The sequence below is a fragment of the Prinia subflava genome, chromosome 22 (genome assembly GCF_021018805.1).
Source record: "Prinia subflava isolate CZ2003 ecotype Zambia chromosome 22, Cam_Psub_1.2, whole genome shotgun sequence".
Taxonomy (NCBI): domain Eukaryota; kingdom Metazoa; phylum Chordata; class Aves; order Passeriformes; family Cisticolidae; genus Prinia; species Prinia subflava.
The window spans coordinates 1079923-1094886 of record NC_086268.1 but is presented as its reverse complement, the minus strand read 5'-3'; the positions used below and the strand labels follow the sequence as shown (position 1 = coordinate 1094886).

The following is a 14964-nucleotide window of genomic DNA, read 5'->3' as shown; positions in this document are numbered from 1 at the left end:
CCCCAAAGGGTGGCACGGCAGTGTCCCTGCCTTACCAGGACAGACGGCGTCCTCACAGGTTTCCTGATGTAGGCACAGGCCAGCAGAGCCCCCAGGAGGCCCAGCAGCAGCAGGATGATGAGGGAGGAGCTGAGGATGCCCGGGAGAAGCTCTGAGCTCCCTGCAAGAGAGGACAAGACCAGGTGAGGGGGGAGAGGGGATTCCTCAGAGCACGCAGCACCCAGAGGCTGCCCTGGCGCAGACCCCCACAATCCCAGGGCCAGGAGGCTGGGGAGGGGGGGGTCTGCATGCCGTGATTCCCCTTCCCTGGCCCCACTCACTGTCCCTGTGGCCGGTGGTGACGCACTGCTCGTCGGTGCGCGCGCTGGGGACGCGCCTGTTGGCCATGCGGGGCTCCACGCTCAGGCAGTACTCTGTGACCCAGAACAGCTCCCTGATGGTGAACTCCGTGCTGTTCTCCACCACTGTGAACTGCAACAAACAGCACAGGCTGACACCCCTGAGAGCCCCCAGCTCCTGCTTCCCTCCCTCCTCCTCCTCCGCTGTCCCCCAGGGTAAGTCCCCAGTGCGTGTTGTGATAATGATGGCAGCAGCCAGATCCAAAATCCCCACGAGGGCTGGAAAACCCTGCCATAAAACACTCAGAGAAACCTCTCTGTGCTCAGCATTTACTCCTTTACTGCTTTAACAATCTGCTTTTCCACTTGAGCAGCACCGTGTGGGACAGAGGGGACAACACAGCAGCTCCTCTCACCGTGTGGTTGTCCCGAGTCCTCCGGACGTGCACGTGGTAGCGGCTCATGGTCCTCTGCAGCTCGCTGTACCGCAGGGTGACGTTCCCGGCGCGCAGCAGCAGCTGCAGCCGCACCTGGATGGAGTTGCCCATCACGGAGAGGCTCTGGCCCGCCAGGCCCAGGCCAGCTGGAAGCGAATCAGTCACAGCAGCAGGTCAGGGCTGTTTCCTGTTCACAGCTCTCAGCCCCCACAGCACCGCACGGAGCTGTGACTGTCCCACCCCTCCTCGGGCTGCCCCATCCCCCTGCAGGAAGGCGTGCAGGGAAATGCCCCTGCTCTCCTTCATCCCACGGTTCTCTCCAGGCAGTTTGGCTCCCTGCCCTGCCAGCTCCAGCGGAGGGTGGAGGCAGACCCCAACCCACCTTCCTGTGGGGAGAAGGCGCTGCTCCTTTGCCAGAGGGACGCGTGGTGCCCGGACACGGCCCTGACCCGCGCGTAGTAGCGCCGCTCCGGGTCCAGGGTGTAGTAGGTGAGGTCACAGGAGTGCTGCGAGGTCTTCCCGCACTCTGGGATCGCTGTCCAGGGCATGCTTGAGCCGTAGCTGTGGGGGGAGCACCAGGGGTGAGCAGAGAGCTGGAATCAGACCAGGGCAGGGCAGGATCCTGGTGTTCCCCGCGGCTGTTACTCACATTTTGTACTCCACGTCGTAGCGGGCGTTGCTGGGGCTGCCGTGGCCCGGCTCCCACCTCAGCAGGTGCCGCGCCACCTCCGCGGCGAAGCGCACGGCCCGGGGCCTGGCCAGCCCCTCACCTGCGGGCACAGGGGTGCTCAGGAGGCTGCACGGCCCTGCCCCGCCAGCCCCACGGGAGCCTCAGGACGGCCTCCTGCAGCATCACCCCGTGACGGGTGAGGTAACAGCGCTGACCACCCGAAATGTGCCAGCCTCTGCCCAGATTTCTCTTTCCAGCTTCCAGAATTTGCTCAGCCCCCTCTTCTCCTTCCTCTTTCTTTAGGGACAGCCCATCTGAGGCTTGGTGCTTTCCTGCCCCAAGAAAGGAGCTGTATTTGCATCCCCAATCCCCTGCCATTCGCCACCAGCTCTGTTTGGACTCGGCTTTCCTGTTTTGCTCATCTGCTGCCTGGGTGAAACCAGACTTTTTCACACCTCCTGCCTGATCTCGGTGTTGTCACCTGGCAGAAAAGCCCCGCTGACAACATCTGCCACTTTTCCCTTGCAGGTTTCCCCAGCATCTGCTGCCTGCTGGCAAACACCCAGCCCAGCACAGTGTCCCCAGGACCGTGGGCACACCGGTGGGGACAAGCCAGGCTGGTGCCCCTCTCTGAGCCTTTGGGGTCCCAGCCAGCAGCGAATGGCAAGCGGTGAGCAGGGAGCCCTGGCCATGCCCTGCTCCAGGGCGCTGATCTGGGGGCTGAGCACCCAGCAAAGCTGTCCAGGCTGTGGCTCCAGCCTGATCCCCCATCCCGAGGAGCCCACCCGGAGCTGTGAGGCTCAGCCCCAGCCAGCAGGGAGATGAAAACCAGCACAGGAGACTCACCGTGCGTGGGGCAGGCGAGGAGCAGCGCCAGGCACAGCGCCAGGGCGGTGGCAGAGGGGACCATGGCTGCTCAGCATCCTCCGTGGCAGCGGGGCGAGCGCGGGGCCGGGCTGTGCCCCGGCGGGAGCTGAGCGCTCGTTTTTCCCCCGGGGGCTGGCTCAGTGACGTCTACGAGGTGTTCAGACAGCGCCAGGAAAGTCACTGAGCAGCCACTTCCACTTCTCTTCGCTGTCCACCCACTCACCCCCAGCCTGGGCTGGGCTTTTCCGACAGGGCTTGAGATGAGGAATTCTTGGGGCTTTTCTGAGCAAAGTGGGGCAGTGCTGAGAAAGGCAAGTAGGAGTGAGTGGTGTCTCTGTTTTTGCTGCTTTGTTGTGAAATGAGATGTTAGGAGCACGGCACAGGTGAGTGATAGCACCGAGGGTGACCTGTCACAGGGGTTTTCCTGTGTCCTGTCCTGCCAGCAGCTGAATCCAGCCAGGTTCTGAGCAGCCCTGGAGCCCCAGGACAGGGTTCTGGCTTTCCTTCCTTTGGGTTCATCCCCCTACCTCAGTCTGCAAATCCCCATTCTCCATTTCTGGGGCCCAGTGACAACCTCTGGGCTCTCCTGTGTCCTGCACACACCCTCACACAGGGGTGACACTGGAAATCCAGGGTGACACAGGGGCTGCCGCTGTCCCCAGGGCTCTGGCAGCCCCCCAGGCACATCTGTGATCCCATGGCTGTGGGGTCTGGCCCCACAGCAATGTCCTGCCCATCTGGTGACACTGGGAGCTGAATCACCGCCCAGCAGACTGTGTGTGAGTGCTCTGCTCTGCCTCAGAGCTGGCTTGAGGGCTTTCCTGGGGCCCTCATGTGATGGAGAGTGATTTTCCTCAAAAAGAGGAATTTCCCACTGGGGAATTAGTGGAAAGGACACAAACAAAAAGAGCAAGAGAAACCAGAAGTGCTCTGGACAGACTCAGAGAACATCATGGTGGGCACAGACATGCAGGCTCCTGTTTTCCCTGACTTATCCTTCCTGACAAAGGCCAAGGGCTTCCACAAGCTCTCAGCCCGGCCAGAGCACCAGCAGCAGATCCCCTCCCTGCCCTGGGTTTATTCCCACCCAGGGCAGACCAGCTGCTGTCCTGCCACTCTGCTCTGGGCCCCTGACTCAGATCTGGCAGCCACAGAGCTGAGGAGTGCTGAGATGAAGCACAGCCAGTCCCACACAAAGCCACAGGCTGTGTTTTGTGTAAGGTAATGACAATGAAAAGCAACGGGACCAAAGCCCAGGGAAATGGGAGTTCTGTGGAAAAGCCACCGTGGGGCTGGCCCTGGGGTGAGGCTGTTCAGGGGCTTGGGAGAAGTGGTTGGCAATTTAGAGGAAAACGAAAGAGGCTGAGGAGAAATGAGAGTTCTGCAGAATGCTTGGATAGCAAATGGGACTCGGGCTGGCACCTGAGCTCTGCAGGGAGGGCACTGCCAGGTGCCACCAGCGAGGCTGGTGAGGGGACAGTGTGAGCTGGGGGCGATGTGGCTGACCCTGAAATGCCTCCCTGTGGACACAGCCCAGAGAAACCCAGCCCAGGAGCACCTGGGTCTGTGCATTTCCCTCGCTGCTGTCCCTCAGGGAGCTCTCCCAGGGTGCCAGCAGGGTCAGGCAGGTGATGCTGCACCCAGCAGGGCAGGGATGGGGCCGGAGGGCTGGCTCTGCACGGCCCTGCCGCAGGACACAGCGCAGCAGGGTGATGCTCATCCCAATTCCCTGCCTGGAGGTTGGAGCAGCTCTCCTGGGCTGGTGGAGCCGGCTCTGGCTGTGTGGTTTAGCTGCTCTTTGATGGCTGGGAGGGCAGGAGGGTGCAGGGAGGGCTCACAGCAGTGTTACCATCAGCAAAGGTGAGGATTTCACCCTGGAGCTGTGTGCAGGCTGACATTTACCATCAGGCTGCTGGGGCCAAGCCACACACCCTGTTCTCTGGAACTGGCTGTCTGTAGGTGGCTTTGTAGCACGCAATGAGCGGTTCCTGGAGCTGTGTTGTGAGAATCCCTTTTGGAAGTAGACGCAGCAGTTTGAGGGGCTCAGGGCAGTCTGGGGGTGCAGCTCAGTGCTTGGCCACCCCTGGCACCCAGCAGGCACAGCCTGTAGAGGCACAAAATGCAAACAAAACACCCCAAAAACCACTCCTGACTGTGAAAACTACACAGGAGCTCACTGTAGGGTGAGGGCTGGCTCAGAACCCTCTGTGAGCTGGGATCCTGAAGCAGGAGGGCTCAGAGGGATCCAGCCCAAGCTGTCCAGCCTCAAAAGGAAAGGGCTTTGCAGCAGGGCTCCTCCAAGCTGGGATGTCCCTTCTTATCTCCTGTCCTTTTGATGAGCAGGTGTGGGTGAGGAGCTGGATGAATAAGGGACTTCCACTATGAATAATGCCAGGAGAAACCTGGCACGGAGGGTCATGGGTCTGGCTGGCAGAAAGCACAGCATGAAGCTAGGCCTTTCTCCTTTAATCTGCATATTTTCACCTGTTTCTGCCTGAGTTCTGGGCTCAGCAGAGCATCCCCCAGGCTGTGCCTGTAGGGGAGGCAGGAGGCTGCTGCTGGCTCCTGGAAGAGGCATCGCTCCATTGGCAAAGGGATAAAAAGAAAGAGAAAAGTTTCCAGAGAAACTAGAGGGAAACAGCATTTTATTTCCTTTGGAACAGGGAATTCTTGACTTCTGGGTCACACCAGCGAGGTTCTCCTGGGGTTGGGCATGGCTGTGCATCCCCTCCTCTGCGCTCAGCTGGGCAGGAGAGCTGTGGGTGAGTGAGTGGGGGGCACAGAGGGCAGGAAGGGGGGCTCAGAGGACAGTGGGAGCCCCGGGATGCTGCTGTTCCCCGGGGCCGGGTCTCCCGTGCTCCCTCATTCCCGGGCCCCGCTGGCCCTGCCCCGCATCCCTGGCCCAGCCAGGGCAGGTGTTTTGCAGGCTGTGCCTGGAGCAGTTGGGAAACCGGCGGCGCTGGAGCCGGGCAGGTCCGACAGGTTTGCTCCTGGCGCTGCCACTGACGTACGAGCCCGCTCGCCAAACACCTCCTGCCGCGGCCCCGCGGAGCTGGCTGTGCTCGGCACCGCGCTGCTGGCATGGCTGTGCCGCAGCTCTGAGCCCAGCCCAGCCCCGAGCCCGGCCCATGGACGGCAAAACCTCCCCGGTAAGTGCGGGCGGTCCCGGCGCGGGGGGCTCCGGGGCTCCCCTCAGGGTTTGGTGGAGGAACCGGTCTCTCCCTCCTGCTCTCCGGGGTGCTCCTCCACAGCAGCCGGAGGGAGAAGGAGCCGGGGGAGCTGCCTGAGGAGCTGCTGCCTCCAGCACCCCTTGGCGCTCAGAGGGAGGGCAGCCAGCAGCATCCCTGTGCCTGCCCTGTGCTGGCAGAGGTGCCGATGCTCTCCCGGGTACTTTTCCACACTGGAGCTGGGAACTGAGGGGACCAGTTGGTGCTGTCAGAGGGGTCTGGTGGTGCTTGGCACGTTCCTGAGCCCTCGGGCACGTTTCAGCAGCACTGCACTGGTGGGCACAGCTCTGCTGCCCCCCTCCCCTGCTCTCCAGACAGTTTTCCCTGGGCTGGGCTGGCTGGGGCCTGCTCAGCCCTGGATGTGGGGCTTTGCTGAGCATCCTGTCATGAAGAAAACATCCTTCCCGGCCGGGCACCGGGCGAGGCAGCGAGTAATTACCGTGCCGAGCAGCGCCGGCTGTGCCAGCGACATCCGGAACAAAGGCGGCGGTGGGAATGGGGCTCCAGGGGAGGCAGGGCCAGCTCTGCCCCGTCCTCTTCCTCCCCTTGGCGTGGGGGTGCTGGCCAGGAGTGGGGGCACAGCGGGCTCACGCTGGGTGTTGGCTGGCCCTGAGGAGAGGCAGAGTGGTGCCAGCTCTGAATGACCCCAAAGCAGGGTGGCATCGCTGCATCTTGGGGATAGTGGGGCAGGAACTGGCATGGCCACATGCAGAGACAATTGCCCAATACTGGGCAGCCCCACTGGGCCATCTTGTCATTGTCACTTGGGTTAAATGGGCCATCAGGGGTGCCGGGAGCCACCCTCGGCTCTGCAGAGGCAGCAGCGTCTCTTTGTCTTTCCAGGCCTCTCTTTGCCCCTCTGCAGAGGAGGTGAGCAGTGTAACTCAGCCCCTGGAACGTTTTCGGGTCTGTCCCCACAGGGTGTTCGCACTGGCACAGGATGATGATGGCCTGTCCCTGCCCATGGCTGGCTCAGTTGACACTCGGTCACCTGCACTTGCAAAGTGACACTGGCTGGCTTTGGGATTTCACTTTGCTGTGGGTAGCAGGGTCTTGGCAGTGTCCTCTCACCCTGTTCTGGTGCTGGGGTCTGTCCCCTCCCAGGTAGGCCCCACTCAGCAGTGGCACTTGAGCAGGATTTTGTCACCCAGAGGGACTGGGGGCTCTCACAGGCTGGGGACATCTTTGTCCCTGGCGAGGACAATGTCTCCGTTGTGTGCTGGCTGAGCTGCTCTGCACAGACAATCGGTGCTTCACAGGCAGGTGAAGTTCCCAGGCTGGACACAGGGCTGTGAGCAGCAGGAGCCAGGCTGAGGGCATCAGAGCTCAGCTGGGGAGGAGGATCTGAGGCAGCTCCCTCCAGCTTATTTAAGCCAGGCTGCCTCCCTCTTTCCCCTCTTGATGCTCTGGATTTTGGGGAGTCCCTGTGTCCTTCTGCTCCTCCAGGATGCGGCTGGGCCCTGGGTCTGGTTGCAACACCCAGGTGTTCCCTGGCTTCCGCTTCCCCTCCCACTCCGAAACTGCGGGTGACTGCTGGCTGGTTTCCCTGGATGCGGAGCCTCAGCCCAGCCTGGATTACCTTTCCCCTGGTGATTGTCCTGTGCCAGGGCTCTGGGGGCCTTCCCTCCGCAGCAGGGTGTGGAGCTGCAGGTCAGTGCACGTGAGCTCGCGGCGCAAAGGGGACGGGCAGCTCCGTGCTGCCGTCCTGGTTTGGGTGCCTTGCCCAGCTCTGCCCCGAGCCCCGGAGCAGGCACAGCGAGTGAGGTGGTGTTTGCACTCCTGGCAGCTTTAGCAGAGGGCTCACATTGCAGGCAGGTAAGCAAAGCTGGCCAGGAGTCGCTGATTGTTCCCAGTGTCCCTCCTGGCTGTCCTGTGTCAGCACAGGACATCTGTGCCACACACAGGGGCTGGCTCTGCCCCTCTGCCACAGCTGCTCGGGCATGGGGCACACCTGTGGCTGGTGGAGCACTTGCAGAGAGGCCGTCGGGGAAAGGGCTCAAACCACAGCAGCACGTGTGACCCGGGCTGGGCTCTGCCTCTGACTTTTACTCAAAAGCCAGCGAAGGATGAGTAAATGTTTTGTGGGCAGGAGCCGGCGCTGGCTCACCGGGGTCACACGGTTTGTCAACAGAAGCACCTCTGCAAAAACACCGCTGCTTTCTGTGCTGCAGAGGCCCCACACTGCTCACCCGTGGCAAGAGCTCTGTTACCTTCTCTGACAGGCCCCCAAAATTGTTTAGACTTTGGACTTTTAAGGAAATAAGTTCATCCGAGAGTAAGAAAGGGCATGAGCTTCCTGCTGAGGAGTGCTCAGGGCAGTCCGACCTATGACATGTTTCGGTGTTAATTTGATATATTTGCACACTGGAGGTGGGAGTGCTGTAGCACCCAGCATTGCTGCTCCCTGGAGAAGCTGGGCTGCGTTTTCTCTGTGTGGTGGAGAGGATTCTGCTTTGGAGGGTTGCAGTTCTGCTGGTCTGATACGCAAAGGGTTACAGCTGCTGCAGGGTGAGATGTGACACATCAGACGTGTGGAGGTAGCACACAAATGCCAGGGAAAAGGGTATTTACAAAAACCTCATTTCTACGTAGGCAGCAGAAATTCTTTTCCCAGGAAGGGTTCCTGGTGTCCCCACATTGCTCTGCTCAGGCCCTGCCACAGCTCTGGCTGTCACTGGCAGCGGGCACTGAGGGTACCCAGGGATGCCCCAGAGTGTGAGAACTGAAATCCCATCACTGCTGGGACTGCTCAGGCTCATTGGGGAGGGCACTGCGGGCACCTCCAGCCCTCCCAGCCTCGAGAAGAAAACTGAGGGGCTCTCCTGGGCTCCCTGTCACCTTTGGGAGAAGCCAAGGGCTGCAGCACTGCTGGGAAATCTGAATTTAGGGAAACCTGGAGCAGATCCAGGCTCATTCCTGCTGCCTGGCGGGGAAGGGGTGAGAGTGGGGCTGATGCAGTGAAACAGAAAGTGCCTCTCTCCTCTCCTCCCCGTGCCCAGGAGCCCGGGGAGCTCCCCACGAATGGGGAGGTGGCTCCCCATGACCGGGGGACATTAGCGGTGCCTGCGCCGCGGGCCCGCGGGGGTGGGAGGAGGTTCGTGCCGGGGGTGGCCCCGCACTCTCCGCTGCTCCCGGAGCCCGGGGTGCTGCGGTGCGGGCTCGGGGGGCCAAGCCGGGCAGGGCCAGCCCAGCAGCGCGGGTGTGCCCGCGGTGCGCGGCGGGCGCTGCGCTGCGCTGGGGCCGTGACTCACGGATAATGCCCAGGAAGTCACGGCAGCGCTCCGCCAGCCGCGGCACAGCCGCGTTCGCACAGCGCCGGCCCCGGCAGCACCGCCACCCGCTCATTAGGGCAGGAAACGCCAGCGGACAGAAATCCCAGCTGCAAGGGCGAGGGGGGCTGCCAGCCGTGCCCCTGCTGTGCCCGTGTCCCCGTCCTGCCCGTGCCAGAGCTGTGCTCCAGCCCCAGCGCGCCCCGCTGGCTTGGCAGGGAAAGCGATGATTTCTGGTCATGGAGAAAGGGGATCTCCAGAAGTGCAGCACCAAAAATCAGAGACGGCTCCCAGAGGGATGTGCTAGAGCCCATCTCGGTGTAAGTGATCCTTGCAGGGTGGTGGCGCCACTTCCCCCTGTTTTTCCCTTCAGAAGTGCTGTCACAGAATCCCAGAATGGAAGGGGACTGAAAGCTCACCCGGTTCCAGCCCCCTCCCACTGGACCGGGTTACTCCAAGCCCCATCCATCCTATAAAAGGCAGAGGAAGCAGCATTAATTTTGGGATTCGTTTGCAGGAGGTCTGGAGGAAAACAAGAGGCTCTGGCTTCTGTCACCAAAGGAGCATTTGGAAGAGTATTTTAAGGAAAGGAAACAGATACATATTCTTTTGTGAATTCATAGATCAGGAGTGACACAACTGCAGAGCAGCATTCCAGGGTGCAGGACGTTTCAGGGCTTGGAAAACACCGATTATTAAGTGTTACTAAATGACAGCTGGAAATTGCACTGTATTTTTCAAATGGCTAATTAAGGATAGATGCATAAATTGGGGCACTGGCCCCGTGGAACTGGGCCACAGCGTGACTGTCACCATGCCAAATACCCGGCTGATTGCTGGGCTCACCGTGATGGCTTTGGGAAGTTCAGCCGCCTGAAGGGGGAAAACCCAGTGTGTGACAATGAGGTTTTTGGCCATACTGGGTGAGATATGGCTCAGGTGCTGGCACAGAGAGAGGCACTGGGCTGGTGGCTCTCTCATGGTTCTGTGAGGAACAGGCTCGCTGTGGTGCATGGGGGGCTCAGCTCCGTCTCTGTGTTGCTTTCACCTCCACAGCTGGCAGGGTGGCAGCTGGGGGACTCTGGTGGGCAGCAGTGACTGCTGGTGACAGTCCCCTCTGCCCACAGACCACTGCCTCGCCCAGCAGTGTCCCCCCCAGCCTCCTCCATGTCTCCAAGGTCAGCAGCATCTTCGGTGCCCGACCTCCACAGCCTCGAGAGAACGTCCTGGGCATCAGCTTCAAACCCTACAGCCCCGAGGCCGGCACAGCCCCGAGCCCCTGCTCAGCCTGTGAGAGCACACGTAAGGATGGGGCCCAGGGTGATCCATGGCCCTGGCCCCTCTCGGGATGGGGAGGGAGGCAGGGATGTCACAGACAGCCACAGGCTGGTGTTTCCCTGGGGTGTGAGGGGTGTGGGGGGCAAGGGAGAGGACAGTGTCCACAGGGCAGGTTGGGCTGTGCATGGCACTGCTCCCCCACAGCCCAGAGGTGGGCAGCAGGGTCTGGGTGCCCCTTGGAAGCAGCTGCCCCCTGACCCTGCCTCTGCCCTGCTGCCAGGATCCTCCATGTTCAGAGCTCCCTGCATGAGCCAGCGGCGGCTCGCGCTCATCTTCTGCGTCTCCATCCTCATCGTGCTGCTCATCGCCCTCATCCTGCTGTGTGAGTGGGGCCCCGGCCTGGGGTGGCTGCAGGCTCCTGGAGGGGACCTCAGAGGAGCTGGGGGTCAGCAGAGTCTGGGGATACCCACACTGGGAAGTGCCAGAGGGAAACCCTTGGCCCAGAGACAGGGATGTGCTTTTCCCATTCCCTGAGTGTTCCTGACATCTGGTGGAGAGACAGGAGCTGGGGAGAGGAGAAAAGGAGATCTCTGCCTGGGCCTGTGGCAGTATTTGGGGGGTTGGGGCTGCAGTGTTCTCCTTCTGCTGGGCTTACCCTGGTGGGCAGCAGAGCACCCAGCAACACCCACAGTTGCCCTCCCCAAGACAAATCATGGTCCGTGGGCAGAACAGGCACAGGCACCAGGGAATCCCTTTAATCCTGGTGACTTCCAGCTGCCACTCTCCAGCTGGTGGGCTTGAAGCACTCACAGGCTGAATGCATTTCCTGCGGGTGAAGGGAGAGGGGCCTGCAGCAGCTGGGCAGCACAGGGGGATGCTCAGGGTGGCCAGTGCTCCCCCAGCCCAGGCTCAAACACACCTCATGCTCACACCCAGTGACTGGGAATGCTCCTGTGCCCGGCACGCCTCCAGATGCCCCCCCAGGTGGGTCACAGCCCTTCACCCACAGCCAGCCCCGGCCTCAGCGTGGTGTTCTCCCGCTTCCAGTCATGTTCTGGCGGTCGCAGACGGGCATTGTGTACAAGGAACCAGCAGAGAGCTGCAGGGACAGCGCCGTGCGCTGCGACGGCGTCGTCGACTGCTCCCAGAGGAGCGACGAGCTGGGCTGTGGTGAGGCACCAGGACTGGGATGGTGGGAACGAGGGGAGCCCCGGGAGCACCCCTGACCCTCCTGCTCCATCCCACAGTGCGCTTCTCATCCGGGGAGTCCTTGCTCCATGTCTACTCCAGCACCGAGGGCCAGTGGCTGCCGGTGTGCAGCAGTGACTGGGACGAGTCTTTCTCCAGGAAAACCTGCCAGCAGCTGGGATTCCAGAAGTAATTCCTGGAGGATGGGCTGCTCTACTTGGGTGCTGGGGCCCTGCCAGAGCCCTGCCCTGACTGTGTGCAGGGTCTGCTGTGCTGTTTCCCCCAGTGTTGCATTTTCCCACTGAAGGCGGCGTGTCCAGTGCTGCTCTGGGCATAATGCAGGGACCAAGGGGTCAGTGCCTGCCTGGGGGCCCTCACTGCTGTCCTCTCCCCTCCCAGTGCGTCACAGACCGAGTACATCCCCCTGCACGTCTCTGGCAAGAGCCTCACGGTGACTGATGAGCGAGAGACCATCCAGCAGAGCCTCAACAGGTACCGGGGTCACCTCCTGCCCTGCCCCTGCCCTGGTGCCACAGGAACGGGGCTGAGGCTGGGTGTCCCTGCTCTCTCCTGCAGCTCCCAGTGTCTCACCGGGAAGTACGTCTCCCTGCGATGCACAAGTAAGGAGCTGGCTGGGTACTGCCGAGGGTGGGCCCCCTTTTCACAGGCTTGGGAGCACTTTGCCCCCTTCTCAGCACAGGGCTGGGCAAATGGGACATCTTCCAGCAGATTTTCTGGGTGATAGGACACTACCAATGCTGCATTCCCCACAACAAGTGTGGTGCCTGTGGGTGGTGGGGATGTCGTGTGTGTCCCCCTCTGCGCTCCCCTTTCCCCCGGGCCTTTCTCCCAGCCCTGCTCTCCCCCCAGCCTGCGGGCAGAGGATTTCTGGCCGGATCATCGGTGGGAAGGAGACCTCAGTGAACAAATGGCCATGGCAGGTCAGCGTGCAGTACGGGCCCATCCACATCTGCGGCGGCACCATCATCGACGCGCAGTGGGTGCTCACGGCTGCCCACTGCTTCTTCATGTGAGTGCTGCTGCCAGCCCGGGCACCCAGCCCAGCCCCACAGCCCGGCTCTCACCCCCTCTGCGCCCTCTCACCCTGCCAGGAACAGCATGAAGATCCTGGATGACTGGAGGGTGTACGGAGGGGTGTCAGATCTGAAGCAGCCCATGGAGGGCATCCCTGTGTCCCAGGTCATCATCAACTCCAACTACAGCGATGACCACGATGACTACGACATTGCCCTCATGAAGCTCTCCAGGCCCCTGACACTCTCAGGTGAGGTCTCTCAGCTTACCTGGGCTTGGCTGGGTGGTGTTTGGGGGTCAGGGAGATGGGCAGAGGCTGCTCAGGCCCCCTGGGAACCATGGGCTGTGTGGGGCTGCTGCCAGCTGGAGCATCCAGCTCTGCTGTGGCCACCTTGCTTGTCCCACGGCCAGGAAGGGTCTGGCACCAGCAGCCGTGGGCCCAGCCGTGCCACCAGCCCCCCCTGGGGCCGGGGAGACCCTGCTGGGATGGGCAGAGAGGGGAACCTTTCCTGCTCCCCACGCTCCTCCCGGCTGCGGGGCTGTGACGATTTCTGTCCCGGTGACTCATCCCTCGCTCCCATCCCGTCTCCTCCCTCATCCCTCGCTCCCATCCCGTCTCCTCCCTCATCCCTCGCTCCCATCCCGTCTCCTCCCTCATCCCTCGCTCCCATCCCGTCTCCTCCCTCATCCCTCGCTCCCATCCCGTCTCCTCCCTCATCCCTCGCTCCCATCCCGTCTCCTCCAGCCCAGGTCCGCCCCGCCTGCCTGCCCATGTACGGCCAGCGATTCCAGACCGGCCGGTCCTGCTTCATCACCGGCTTCGGGAAGACCAGAGAGAACGAAGGTGAGGGAGGGCTGCGGCTCCCCGCAGCAGCTCCTGCCCACCAGCACAGCCCTGCTGCGGCCCCCGAGGGCTTTCCCGCGGGGAAAACTCTCGGGATTGCCCTGCCGGCTGCGAGGCTTTGCAGAAATAAGACCTGTGAGAAGCGCCCGCTTCCTCCCTCGCTGCGGAGGGGCGGGGGGCGGTGGGGGGTGGCGAGGCCCCCCCTGCCCCACAGCTCTTCTTGCCTTGCAGATAACACATCCCCGAAGCTGCGGGAGGCCGAGGTGAAGCTGATTGACTACAAGATCTGCAACAGCGACAAGGTGTACGAGGGCTACCTGACCCCGCGCATGATGTGCGCCGGCTACCTGCAGGGAGGGAAGGACGCCTGCCAGGTGAGCTGGGGCTCACCAGGGGATTCGGGGTACCCCCAGAGGGGCGTCTCCTGTCCCACCCCCTCACTGCTGTGCCCCTCTGAGCCAGGGTGACAGCGGAGGGCCCCTGGTCTGCGAGGACGATGGCCGCTGGTATGTGGCCGGGGTGACGAGCTGGGGGACAGGATGTGGCCAGAAGAACAAGCCCGGAGTGTACACGCGAGTGACAAAGCTCCTCAGCTGGATATACAGCAAAATGGAGGTGAGGTGGCAGGGCTGTGCCTGGGCAGGGTGGCCCTGGGGAGGGGCCGTGCCCCCAGCCCAGCCCTGGCACCTCACCCTGCTCTCCTCTCTGTCCTGCAGAGCGAGAACGACTAAAGGTGGGATGGACGCTTGCCTGGGCTGTGCCTCTCCGGCTGGCACGGGCCACTGCCCCAGGCTGCTGCCAGGGCACCACGGCACCAGCCAACCCCCCACCTCTCTCTGGACTGTCCGTGCAGCCAGGGACGTGTGGCTGCCCCAGAACTCTGAAAACAGCACCTGCAAAGTGACCCTGCCCTCGCCTGGTGCCAGGGGTGACATGGGCACAGCACCCACCCGGGGGGGACACAGCCCATGCCAGCAGCTGGCCGTGCTGGCTGGGGGACACCTCCTCACCCCGTGCCTGTGACTCTTCTCCTGTAAATAGACCTGTCTGGACAGGCTGTGCGAGTGCTTCCTGGCAGGGCCGTGGCACTCTCAGCGGCCAGGGGCTGCCAGCAGTGCCCGTGGAGAGGGAACTCTCTCCTTGTGCCAGGTCAGCACCTCAGGGTGCAGGGTGTGGCAGCTGTGTCCACACTGTCCACACCTCCGGGGCCACGCTGGCGGCTCTGCTGCGAAGGGGAGCCCCGAGGGGTGGATATTGCACCCTCTGGGAGGGGCGGCCGCTGCTGCAGTGTTTGCGGAGGGATTTAGGAAGTGCATTTTAAGGGACGTCCCACCCTGCCAGAGCAATCCCTGTTTGTTTATTTTGCCGTGCTCTGAGCCAGCGCTCCCTCCCAGGGCTGCAGCCGCTCTCGGTCTGCCCCGGGGAGGGTTCGTGGGGCCGCTCTGTGCCTGGGGGTGGCTCTGGGAGGTGTGACAGAAATCAGCGGCAGCCAAAGGCCACGCTGGAGTGTGGCTCAGTCACCCCCGCTGGCAGTGCCCAGAGTGAGGCAGCCCTGGATCTCCCTGCTGTGAGCTCTGCAGTGCCCCAGGGCTGCCTGCAGGGATGGCACAGTCAGCCTGTCCTCCCTGCCCACGCCCCAGCAGGGACACTTCTCCCTGTGCCTCCTGGTGGATGCTGGGGCACACAAGGAGATCCCCAGGGTGAGCAGAGGCTGCCTGCTCCCCTCCCCAGCCCTGTGGTCAGCTGCAGGGGGGTCCTGTGGAGCCTGGCCACCCCTGCACTCTTCTAATAAATGTTTTGGTAGTGCCCCA

General features: G+C 62.4%; 2 protein-coding genes across 7 annotated transcripts in view; one reads left to right on the top strand and one right to left on the bottom strand.

Annotated features, from left to right (window-relative positions):
• Positions 1-4949, bottom strand: part of IL10RA (interleukin 10 receptor subunit alpha) — a 7432-nt gene extending 2483 nt beyond the window's left edge. The window contains exons 1-6 of the mRNA XM_063417881.1: positions 2292-4949; positions 1425-1545; positions 1158-1336; positions 755-921; positions 321-471; positions 36-160 (exon numbers count right to left, since the gene is read on the bottom strand). Coding sequence (XP_063273951.1) covers positions 36-160; positions 321-471; positions 755-921; positions 1158-1336; positions 1425-1545; positions 2292-2355 — 807 coding nt within the window. The 5' untranslated portion in view covers positions 2356-4949. The remainder of the gene's footprint in view (positions 1-35; positions 161-320; positions 472-754; positions 922-1157; positions 1337-1424; positions 1546-2291) is intronic.
• Positions 1124-14964, top strand: TMPRSS13 (transmembrane serine protease 13). Of its 6 annotated transcripts, none has more exons than XM_063417885.1 (16): positions 1124-1264; positions 1446-1641; positions 1749-2115; positions 4976-5461; positions 9987-10110; positions 10367-10468; positions 11023-11256; positions 11334-11463; positions 11674-11766; positions 11851-11894; positions 12145-12304; positions 12387-12559; positions 13055-13153; positions 13385-13527; positions 13616-13768; positions 13870-14964. In XM_063417885.1, the coding sequence occupies exons 4-16, from the start codon at positions 5441-5443 to the stop codon at positions 13882-13884; spliced, it is 1491 nt and encodes a 496-aa protein (XP_063273955.1). In that variant the 5' UTR covers positions 1124-1264; positions 1446-1641; positions 1749-2115; positions 4976-5440; the 3' UTR covers positions 13885-14964. The 6 variants fall into 6 exon arrangements, with proteins under 6 accessions (XP_063273955.1, XP_063273956.1, XP_063273954.1 ...); XM_063417886.1 differs by having other exon boundaries at positions 9936-10110; positions 11134-11256; XM_063417884.1 differs by having other exon boundaries at positions 9936-10110.